The sequence below is a fragment of the Typha angustifolia genome, chromosome 14, assembly GCF_048772165.1.
Source record: "Typha angustifolia cultivar Huaian chromosome 14, ASM4877216v1, whole genome shotgun sequence".
Classification (NCBI taxonomy): domain Eukaryota; kingdom Viridiplantae; phylum Streptophyta; class Magnoliopsida; order Poales; family Typhaceae; genus Typha; species Typha angustifolia.
Genome location: NC_133252.1, coordinates 11,917,554 through 11,927,898, shown reverse-complemented (window position 1 = coordinate 11,927,898; position 10,345 = coordinate 11,917,554). Strand labels below are relative to the sequence as shown.

At 35.7% G+C, this 10,345-nt stretch overlaps 2 protein-coding genes across 12 annotated transcripts; both read right to left on the bottom strand.

The window, feature by feature from the left end:
- Nucleotides 1-813: 813 nt before the first annotated feature.
- Nucleotides 814-2,996, bottom strand: LOC140776145 (E3 ubiquitin-protein ligase SIRP1-like). 11 transcript variants are annotated; one of them, XM_073119744.1, is made up of 4 exons: nt 2,847-2,995; nt 2,681-2,763; nt 1,801-2,235; nt 814-1,704 (listed from the first exon to the last, which is right to left on the bottom strand). In XM_073119744.1, exons 2-4 carry the CDS (start codon nt 2,709-2,711, stop codon nt 1,184-1,186), a joined length of 987 nt encoding a protein of 328 aa, XP_072975845.1. In that variant the 5' UTR covers nt 2,712-2,763; nt 2,847-2,995; the 3' UTR covers nt 814-1,183. The 11 variants fall into 11 exon arrangements, with proteins under 11 accessions (XP_072975845.1, XP_072975834.1, XP_072975835.1 ...); XM_073119733.1 differs by having other exon boundaries at nt 814-2,235; nt 2,847-2,992; XM_073119734.1 differs by having other exon boundaries at nt 814-2,373; nt 2,531-2,763; nt 2,847-2,910.
- A 2,491-nt stretch (nt 2,997-5,487) lies between these two features.
- LOC140775994 (uncharacterized) lies at nt 5,488-9,755 on the bottom strand. The gene is made up of 5 exons (XM_073119518.1): nt 9,436-9,755; nt 8,976-9,169; nt 7,792-8,110; nt 7,225-7,323; nt 5,488-6,409 (listed from the first exon to the last, which is right to left on the bottom strand). The coding sequence occupies exons 1-5, from the start codon at nt 9,532-9,534 to the stop codon at nt 6,374-6,376; spliced, it is 747 nt and encodes a 248-aa protein (XP_072975619.1). The 5' UTR covers nt 9,535-9,755; the 3' UTR covers nt 5,488-6,373.
- Between the last annotated feature and the right edge of the window lie 590 nt (nt 9,756-10,345).

Below are 10,345 nucleotides of genomic sequence, written 5' to 3'. Positions count from 1 at the left end.
CTGCAAACAGGATATTGTACATGAGGAACGGAATGCTTTCAAGGATTTTTATAGTTCTAGGAAGTTTGAGGTATATGATGCCTGGTGGCCTGGATAAGTCTTACCATTGAAGAGGGAAGATTTTGGATAACAAAGACCACTTCCCAGTTTATATTCAAATGAGGTTTCCACTAGAAACAAGGTTAAGCCATCTTCTAGAGGGTTGGGATTTGGCACCGCCGACCTTGTCTAGGTTGGTCCAAGTGAGCCACCAATGTCAATGTTCGCTCAAAACTTTACTGCTTCCTTGTCTTCATTTTTCAACTTGATTGAAACCGTTAGATGCGCATAATTAATACGTTGACATATATCTAATTAGCAAGTGTTCAGACTGACCTGCACAGATCTGCCCATACTGAAACTAACAGCTATTTTCTTATTACTCTGAATTCTGAAAGCATCGAATTCTTTATGATGATTGCGATCATTCTAAGTTCTAGAAATGTAAGACCACAAGAAAGACTCTCTTAATGCATTTGGATTTCTTAATGACAGCAAAACCGTTCGAACATGGAAAGTATGCCCTTCGGCTTTATGACAACAGTCGTTACAGGAAGATAATTAATCTACTGCTACACTAAAGTCCAGAACCAATTATGATATAAACCAGTTGCGCAAGAAGAATTTGCTTTGTTGAGCAGATTCCACCCTCCATTAACAGAAGAAAACTACAGATCCAAATCAAGCAAGAGTTCTCAAAATTCCTGAAACCAGGCTTCTGCTAATTTTCCAATTCCTTCACTTGAAAAAAAGATGAAGAACCAGTACACCAAATTACAGGCCAAAAAGACATTATTCATATATAATATTTGTCAAGGAACAAACAGGAAAGCTGGAATTTCTACAAAAGCAAGAAAAAAAAAGTGCATCTCCCATCCACTTAACAACTGATGTACAAAGAAAATAAGAAGACGATGTACAAAAAGATAGTAACACAAGGAAGAAGACAAGAAGACAATAACTTGAAGGAATATTTTCACTTCTCATCTGCAAAGAAGTTGCTTTGATATATTTATAATGGAGAACAAGACTAACTCCAGAACTGCGAGATATCAACAATGGCAAGAGAGAAGAGGCATCATGAGTTGGAATGCAAAATCTACTCATATTTGCTCAGGCAGGAAAAACCTTTGTAAGAACACCTTTAGTTTCCCTGAGCATGTGAGTTACTTCCAGAGGCAGACGATGATGATGACGGATTAGAATTTCCGTTGTTCTGAGATCCAGACAGCGAGAACAATCCATTAAAAGGCCATGGGACAGGAACCCAGGATCTACTATTATTTCCTCTACTATCATCCGCATCACCACTATCTCCATCACTATTCTCAACCCCATTGACACTATTAGCATCATTCGAAGTTTTCTCATCAGCAGGCAGCTGAAATCTGCAGACGGGACATGAACTATGGAGTTCCAGCCATGGCAAGATACAACCACTATGAAACTTGTGTTTGCATGGCATCTCCTTTGTGTCCATCCCTATATCAAAATCATCCAGACAGACTGAACAACTCAGAGCTTCCTCAATTTTGACATTAGGCAATGCATCTACTGCTTCCTTCTTAGCTGGTGGTGTGCCATACCGGTTCGGGTCGTTCTCCGCCAAATGTTGCAGCAGAAGCTCCAAACCAGGCCCTAGAAAGTAGTCTCCCAGTGAAGCACCTGCAGTTGTGCTGTTTGAGTCACTTTGGTTATCATCTGAATCAAACGAACCTTGAAGAATTATAGCCTCATTGAAAGGATTGAGCAAGATCACACCTTCTCTATCTCTTTCTCTCTCCCTCTCCCTTTCTCTCTCGTTCTCACGGTTATCTGGGTCCAACCTAACATCATCGCGGATGCTCTGTAACAGTCGAAGTATGGCAGAGCTCCTCCTTCTCCTTCGAATAAAATCCTCGAACTCATGATCTGAATCTTCATCGTCCTCCTCCCTTCGGAGCCTTGAAGGCCGGGAAGAATCACCCATCATTCCAAGCAAGATAGGAGCCCATAAGGAAAGAGACCGTTCAGATCTTACGTCTGCGGCAGTTTCAAAGTTTCTGCCATCCATTTCTTCCACAAACCCTCCATCACAGAACGGGCACTTGATCTCCGGTTCCATCATCGGATTAACCACTTGTGCACAAACATGGCACCAATATCTAGTTGTCAGTGCTTCACCCATCTTACTGTTTTTGCTCTCCAATCTCCTCTCTATCTTCTACAAATAAGGCATCCACACAATATAACTTGTGGTAACATGATATCTACGGCAGATCTAAATAAATCTCAACCTCAGAGAAAGAACTATTTCAATTAAAGTAGTTCTTTACTCCACTCATACTTGATAACCTACAAAATCACTAAATATTCTTTAGTACTAAGGAAGAAAAACAATTTATATAAAAAATCACAAATTTGATGTACTCTGTTCATCTAAAACTTGAATGGAAATCAAAGTCGACTAATACAAGAAAAAAAAGAAGAAAAGAACTTCACATATCCACACCTCAAGATCACCACGGAAAAGGAGATCGCTTTGTTTCAAAACCAAGAAACCAGTCCAGAAAATGAAGACCCACACAAGTAAAAGGCAACAAAATGTTCCTTTTTCTTCCCAAATGACATGAAAAGAGAGAATAAGATAGTGAAAATTAACCAGTAAAGGATGAGAACTGTGAAATGGGCATTAAGCCTACACCAGACGCTTGAAGATCTCGGTCAACCTAACCAAAACCACATCTGAGTACCAAACATAAGCCCAGATGAGCACACCCACAACAAATCATAGAAGAAAAACTTAAAAGTGACAGAAATTAAATCACCTCTGGGTATTGCAGTAATGGGTCCTACTGGTTTTAGCTCTTCCTTGTTGTGTCCCTCTAATTAGTTTGGTAGGGAGAGATAAGAAGTTGCAGGGAAGGAATAAGGAGATAACCATCCCCCGTTCCTCCTCTCTTTCACTCCTGAACTTGTGATTATTTTCCTTTTCTTTATCATTTCAATAAATGATTCAGATTTTTTCAAAGAGCGATTTGGATGTAAAACACCACCGTATATTTCGGTTTTTTGCAAGGTATGCACATCTTGGTTTCCCTTCAAAGTCAACTTTTTTTTTTTCTCTTTTATTCTTATGCCATTTGAGTTTATCATTAAATGCTATATATATATATATATCCCTTTTTTTCCTTCTTTCTTTTTCTACTCAAAATAATTGTAAATAATTCTATATCCTAGCTTCGGATATTTTGTTTATATTTCTTTTCTCACACATTTATGCATTAGTGTTTACCATGAGTGAAAATAAAAAGTAAGAAACCAAAATCAGTACATAAATTTGATATTTGTCATATTCAGTAGTAATTCAAACTAAGGAAAGAATAAAGAAATGTATATTATTCTTTAATAGACGCTGATTAATATTCTATTCGATATGTTTGTTCTCATCTTTATTCATCTAAGATATTTTATAAAATTCTACAATTCACTCAATTTATTTTTATCATTTTATTGGTAATGTTTGTCCCATTCAAATACGAAATACATAATTTAAGTATAAAATATATAATTTAAGTATATAATATAATGTAATTAAATATATGTATCATCATCATGCATGTTAAACAACTATTTGATCAATATAATGAGCCAGGGGATGGGTACTTTTTTGTGAAATTTCTTCAACCTCCAAAGTGTTTGATGGAAATTTATTCAAGTTTATTTTTCAACACATCTAAAATATTATCCATGGGATTTTAATTAACAAAGATATAATAAAAACATACATATGTTTAATATATTTAATATATTTGTATCACCTAAAATCTAATCAATTTTATTTTTTATGCGGTTTAAAAATATATTAAATTATATATAACTAATGAGTGTCAGTTTAAATATAAAATGTTACAAATAAAAAGTATAATTAGCTGAGATAAATCCAAGCCTATAGTTTCCTGAAGAAAAATTGTATTCTAACTTCTAACTTGGGTCATGAACATAATGGGGTCAACGACTATCCTCACCTAGAATGAAATAAATTAGATGCCCACTTGCATTACAATCGTGATGTCCATGACTTTGGTTAATATAAACTTTGCCACGTAAAGTATAAAATTAACATCTTTTCATACAATAATATATTTCTGGACCAAGCTTTACACCTAAGTCGTCACACGTTATGCGATTTAAACTGACGACCAAATCTTGATCTTATTCCATTTTATTCAACTTAATTTTGATGCAAGCAATGACTCTAAAATATCAATTATCTATATGACTTGGTATCCTTGTTTGATAAAAGGCGAGTTAATATCACGTCTTATACTCTCATTACGAAATGAAATTTAGTTTGACAAATGTGAGTTATAAACAATGGAATTATTATTCACTTGCTTATGTGAATATAGCATTAAATCTTAGTCGAAGTTGTTTATATATTACAAGCAATTTTTCTCTATTATTCAGAGAAAAGGATCAAGGATTAAAAAAAAATTTGAATTATTATTCAGATCTTTATTATCTTAATCGCAAAATAATTAGTATTTTTTTCTGGTCTCAGCTCAAATATCCGGTGATCCGACGGTCCAGATCATATCAAATAGACTCTCATGGGAAGAACACGACGGATCCTCTCCAGCCTCGGTTGGAGGAATATCGTACAGTCAAAGTTATTTTAAGTAATTATCTTAGTTTTAAATCAATATTCATAACAAGAAACAGGCGACATTGTTTTTGTTATTATTATTTTTTTTTCACCCTGTTTCCATAATTTATTAACATTATTGACTCCAAATAGAGCAAAACTTAATACATTTTTCATGTCAGAAACTCAGTAGGTTCTAAACTTGAAGAGCAAATGATGCCAATCAGCATGAAGAAAGAATTAAAAAGAGATAATTGGAGGAAAATAATGGACATCAGACAAGGCTCATCTGTTCCTAATACTTCAGGCAAAGATCAGTGTATCTATCAGTGGGATACTATTCAGGATAAACAGTGGGACACTATCCAGGATCTCACACTTTCAACTGCATGAAACCAAGGAGCAAAGATAACTCAGCATCTATATTGCTTTCCCACATCAACAAGTAGAACAAAGTCGAACATAGTTTCCAAAGCATCTAAGATATAATATTCTTCTGCAGCATCCATTTACCTCAGCATAAAAATTGGACATGCCATGCTGATGTTTATGATAAAAATAACAGTTTGTTCAGCCTAATTATCATCCATGTCAACGACAAACGAGATCAATATCAGTAATCAAAGCCGTCAGACACAGAGCTAATAACCAACCAATGCCAGTAGCTTTGTTCACTTGGAACCACTGAATGCATAAGAAATAAGATCACCATGATTTGCAAATTAATTACCATGTCCTATAGACTTTGCAAGCTTCACCCTAAGAATCTGGATTGTCAGAAAACGTTAAGACAATTTTAAAAATATGAAGCTTGATTTACTCAAAATAGCGCCTAATTTGGTTTGGTGAAGCTATAGTTTGCTTCAAGTTTTTCAGATATATGGACAGCTTCACACAGGAATACATGTGTGCCTATATAGCCAAAAGAGCAAATAGAAATTCTTGTCCTAAATGAAAATTAATGATACTTAAAAGGCTCGACAGAAAACCCACATACAGATCAAAGATCATGAGCCCAAGCTGATCCAAAAAATCTCCATTTTCTTATAAATTTAAAGAACTCATCAAAAAAGGACTTCAAGAACCAACCAACCGTATAGTTTTGCTACTGAACTGACTCAAAACATATGAAGCCAAGGTTCTTCTGGATAGCAAGAAAGAACTAGGCCATGTATTGGACAAAATTTACCATCATGAAGAATCTGTAGAAATTCACAGGTATGAGAATCAATGCCAAGTCGAACTAGAAGACTTGCATTGCCCAGTTAACCAGTTTGAAGACGTAACAATCTTCTGAAGAACTAACCAGAGTAGTCCAAACTTGGAGGGACCAACAGTATCTCCTAGGAAGTGGTATGGTTTCTCCTCAATGACCCCTTTTATTCATCTTGAAAGGCCAAAAGACCCTGCTTCCATCTCTGTGTATCTTATCTTATAGCACTTGCTAAATCGATGGAACAGAGCAGGCTACTGGGTGAACCAATAAAGGCTTAGAAAAAGTTGTCAATGAAATCTGTAGTACCACAAAAGGCCATGTTTCAAGCAGCTTTCAACGACAAGCAGGAGCTGCCTTCTATGTTGCTTCAGGAATCATCTGGTGCCAAGAAGGAATGTCACTGTACAAGGATCGTATTGCCTGAGTTGAACTCAAAAATTTCAAGCAGACAAACAGGAGCAGAATCCCATCATAAGTCCACCATACTAGGATTAATAGTTCAGGGGCTCTCTTAACGCAGTGTCGATCTGCAAAAGTCTGTCTTTGATTAGAAACAGCAGATCGTGAGGAAAAGATAAAAAAATAAAGTGCCATGTGTACAACCTCTACTTTGAAACAAAACCCTATTTTACATCCAGAGAAGAAATTGAAGGTTCAACAGGCACTGTTATTCTATTCAGATTTTATATCAATATTAATCAGATAAATATGCATTTCTAAGATGCATCATACAGCACTAAAAAATATTCAATTATCAAATTATTCATCATTTTCAACAAATAGGAATTTATTGTTTGATATATAGATCATATGCATAAACTGAAGCAATAAAATGAGAAAAGATTAGGGATTTGGCACACCAAAACATAAGCAAGAAGCTAGCAGGAGTATCATCTCTTGTTTTTCACACAAGTCTGCACATATGCATGGGAACAAACACAGAGACAATTACAGATGTCGTCAAAAATTCCAATATCTTTATGGACAACTTTGAGGATAAAGCAACTCAGGAGAATCAGTTATATTGAGAAAAAGGAATAGCAGTGAGTATCAGCAAAGATGCAATGTACCCCTAAATCTTCACAAGATGAGATATGCAATTGTGTCTACACAATTAGACAGATGCAATCATTTCTGCTCCTTCGACCATAGTCTTCCCAGAAAATTATCATTCTAGGAAGCACCAGGAAAACGGAAAGGTATGCAACTACCATGAAGACAGTGGAGTAAATACTGGTATTTGGCAGTATTGCCAAATCATGGACATAAACAAGAAATAGTTCTGCTAACAAATTGATCACGAAGCGGAAATATCTCATAAGATGCTTAGGATATTACTTACATCAACAACCTGAAAAGATTTACTAATGCATGATTTAAGTTGTGGAGATTCAACTGCTGATGTAGACCCACCATCATGACAGATAATTTGTTTCTCACTCTACAAAAAGAAATAGAAGCCATTTAACCATTAGCATATTCAAAGACAAAACTATTTGAGTATAGACATTAGTGAAAGATGCACATATCAATAATATCAATAAAAAATAGACATCTGGTTGTTTACTTGTAGATCCAAATTTACAATTTCCAAAGAATAATTAGAACATAGGTCCAGTTGGTAAGACATCTATTACAACGAACAACTTGTATATCGCATTCTAGTGTCTCAAATCTAACATCTTTTATTCATGGAGTCAGACAGTCATGAGATGCCTTGGACAGAAAGTAACTGCAGTATATCAAATGAAGCAATCAATTTTTGCAATTGACTTGGACAATTTTCAGTCTGCTTTCCTTGCAAGCCTATGTACCGACATGAACTCAGCACATTCAACATGACACAATTACAAATGCATTATTCTACTTACAAAAGTATATCTGCAACTAAGGTACCCACAATAATTACCTCATGGATGAATCCATTATCTCGAACATCCTCAAACAGAGAAGAGTAATAAGCTGGATCATAAATGGAACCTCCTAAAATATCATCACAACTGTTCTGCCTAGCTACTACATGTGTTGAGGGATTCAAGAAACTGTTTCTCGTATCATAATCTGTTGGCTGATAGGCTGTATTATCAGATGAAACCCCCAATCTATACATCTGTATCCATAAGAATGAGGACAAAAACCTTACTGAAAACCCAATGATTTGCATCCACAAAGCAAGTTTAACTGAGAAAACAAGGATTGGGCCATGCTTCTCATTGGGGGCGATGTTCCTGTAGAGAGGAGCAAAACAATTATAAAATTATCTTTTTTTAATAAATCGCAGATGTAAATGACACTATTACAATGACCTTTTTGTCCTTCAACATTGAACTTCAACTTTAGCCAAAAGTGACAAATTAAGGTGCATTTATGAGTCCATGTTTCCAACAGGGTTATACACAAAATTTGTCATAGCAGAGGTAGTAGGAAATGTATCCCATAGGACCATAGCATCCACATACGATGATCATTGATCTTTATTCATTGTAAATTATTCATCAGAGTTACACTGCCTCTACTTAAATTTTGAACAAAATCATAGTAGCATCTTAATCAGCAGTTTCACAAGTGTGACTATAGTGAACATAGAAAATTCTAAATTAGCAAGATGAAAATGGAAAAGAAAATAATTAGAAGAAAGAGCAAAAAGTTCTATAATGCTTCTATGGAGGCCTTAGACCTAGTTGTCTAATCTGACCCACAAACTACAATGTAAGCCATATATCTGGAAACCTGAAACCGGATCCCTAATTTGCACTGATACTAGAGCTTAGCGGGGGGGCTAGTACATAAGGAAAATTCAAAGAACTGCAACTTACAGGGACAAAACAAAAGAGTAACTCATTGTCTCTCTTATTTGCGGGAATTCTCATGCAGACAACTACCACTATGCGCCACACAGCAAGCAAATGTCGGGTTCTTCACTTTACAATCTAAAATAGGAACAAACAGTTCATCTAAAGCAAGCTTTATCGTGGAAGTGAGTGACCAGGTAAAGGAAAGGATTCTTGATAACAGACACCAAATATAGGGGAAAATATTTTTGTTTCCGCCAAGATTAAAAATTTACAAAATTCCGAATTTGAGTATGCATACCATATTGTTCCCGAGAAAAGGATGAACCATGCGACATCAAGGAGAATCGCAAAGAAGAGAAGCACGGCATACGTCCGCCCAAGGCTCTGGCTACTGCTCTCAATCGCTACAAGCGCAAATAGTGCCACCACCAGATTGATCAGCAGAACGCCATTGAACAACGCCCCAAGAGACCCGACCAGAGAACAGCCAATCTAACCCAAGAAAATAAGTAAAAAATATTCAACTTCAGCACATCAAAGCAAGAACCAGTGCAGTTAAAAAATAAAACCAACTGGTAATTGTGCGAAATTTTCAAGATGATTCCACAATAAAATCTCTAGTGACAAAGAAAAAGGAAATCAAAACACATTAGGGTCGCATTAATTACTTGGAAAAGACCCTCATTTCATATCAAATCAACAAAAAAATAATCGCCCCAAAATAAATATTAGGGATTTTAAGGGAGGTTCCCACTCACTTGGATGTAGATGAGCAGCACCGCGAGTTCTTGGAGACTATCGTAATCTCGAAGAAACGACCGAATCCGCGAACCCAGTGACCAGGAGCACCAGGGCATTATAAATCGCCACGGATACCAAATAAGATAACAATAGAGATATCAAAAGTTTTGGGGGAAACAAATTCGAAACCCTAATTTCTTGCAAATTCTACAAGTAAAAGAACTTTTCAAATCTTAATGCCATTCTTGTCGCCAATATTGAGGGGACGAGGGCGATTTGGGAGGGAGCGACAAAAAGGCCTTTCCTTTTTCTTTGTCTTACTACCTGATTACCGCATTTAATCACGTTATTCGTTTGGAATTAGGAATTTAAATAACTACCTACTCCAGAAATTATTATTATTATTATTATTATTATTATTATTATTATTATTATTATTATTATTATTATTATTATTATGCTTTAGGACATCAAATCTTGGAATAAATTTATAAGTGTTTACATATTCTAAGAGGTGGAAACTATCTGATATACCATGAGTATCTCTTTTAACTATCTGAGCACCATGTCATTTAGCAGAAATTTAACAAGTGGTTTGTTGCTAGGAGTGATAGTTGACTGTTAGGTACTTACAAGATAGTCTCCATCCGAGATATCCGTCACGAGCAGTGGCATATCCTTGAGTTAGATGTGGATATCGCAATCTGCTAATATTCTTGTAGCCATTGAGAAGTACAATTTATATATCAACTGTGAGCTAAGCAAAGTTGGAGATGAGATGTCAAACTTCTATTAGGTGTGGAAATCAGCCCTGTGATTCTCGTGGGTAGATGGTTCTAAAGGAGCATATCCTATCTCATCTGTATATCTTGGAGAGGCAGAGTAGATTTTGATAAGAAATTTTTGGATACATAGCATTTAAAAGAA

Excerpts from the sequence above, each read along its gene's own strand:
- LOC140775994 (XM_073119518.1), bottom strand. The coding sequence starts at position 9,534 with ATGCCCTGGTGCTCCTGGTCACTGGGTTCGCGGATTCGGTCGTTTCTT. Across the intron at positions 7,324-7,791 it reads ATAATGGATTCATCCATGAG|AGTGAGAAACAAATTATCTG; the intron begins GTAATTATTGTG and ends TTCTTTTTGTAG. Across the intron at positions 6,410-7,224 it reads AATCTTTTCAGGTTGTTGAT|ATCGACACTGCGTTAAGAGA; the intron begins GTAAGTAATATC and ends AGACTTTTGCAG.
- LOC140776145 (XM_073119733.1), bottom strand. The coding sequence starts at position 2,711 with ATGCCCATTTCACAGTTCTCATCCTTTACTG. Across the intron at positions 2,236-2,680 it reads ACAGTTCTCATCCTTTACTG|AGAGGAGATTGGAGAGCAAA; the intron begins GTTAATTTTCAC and ends TGTAGAAGATAG.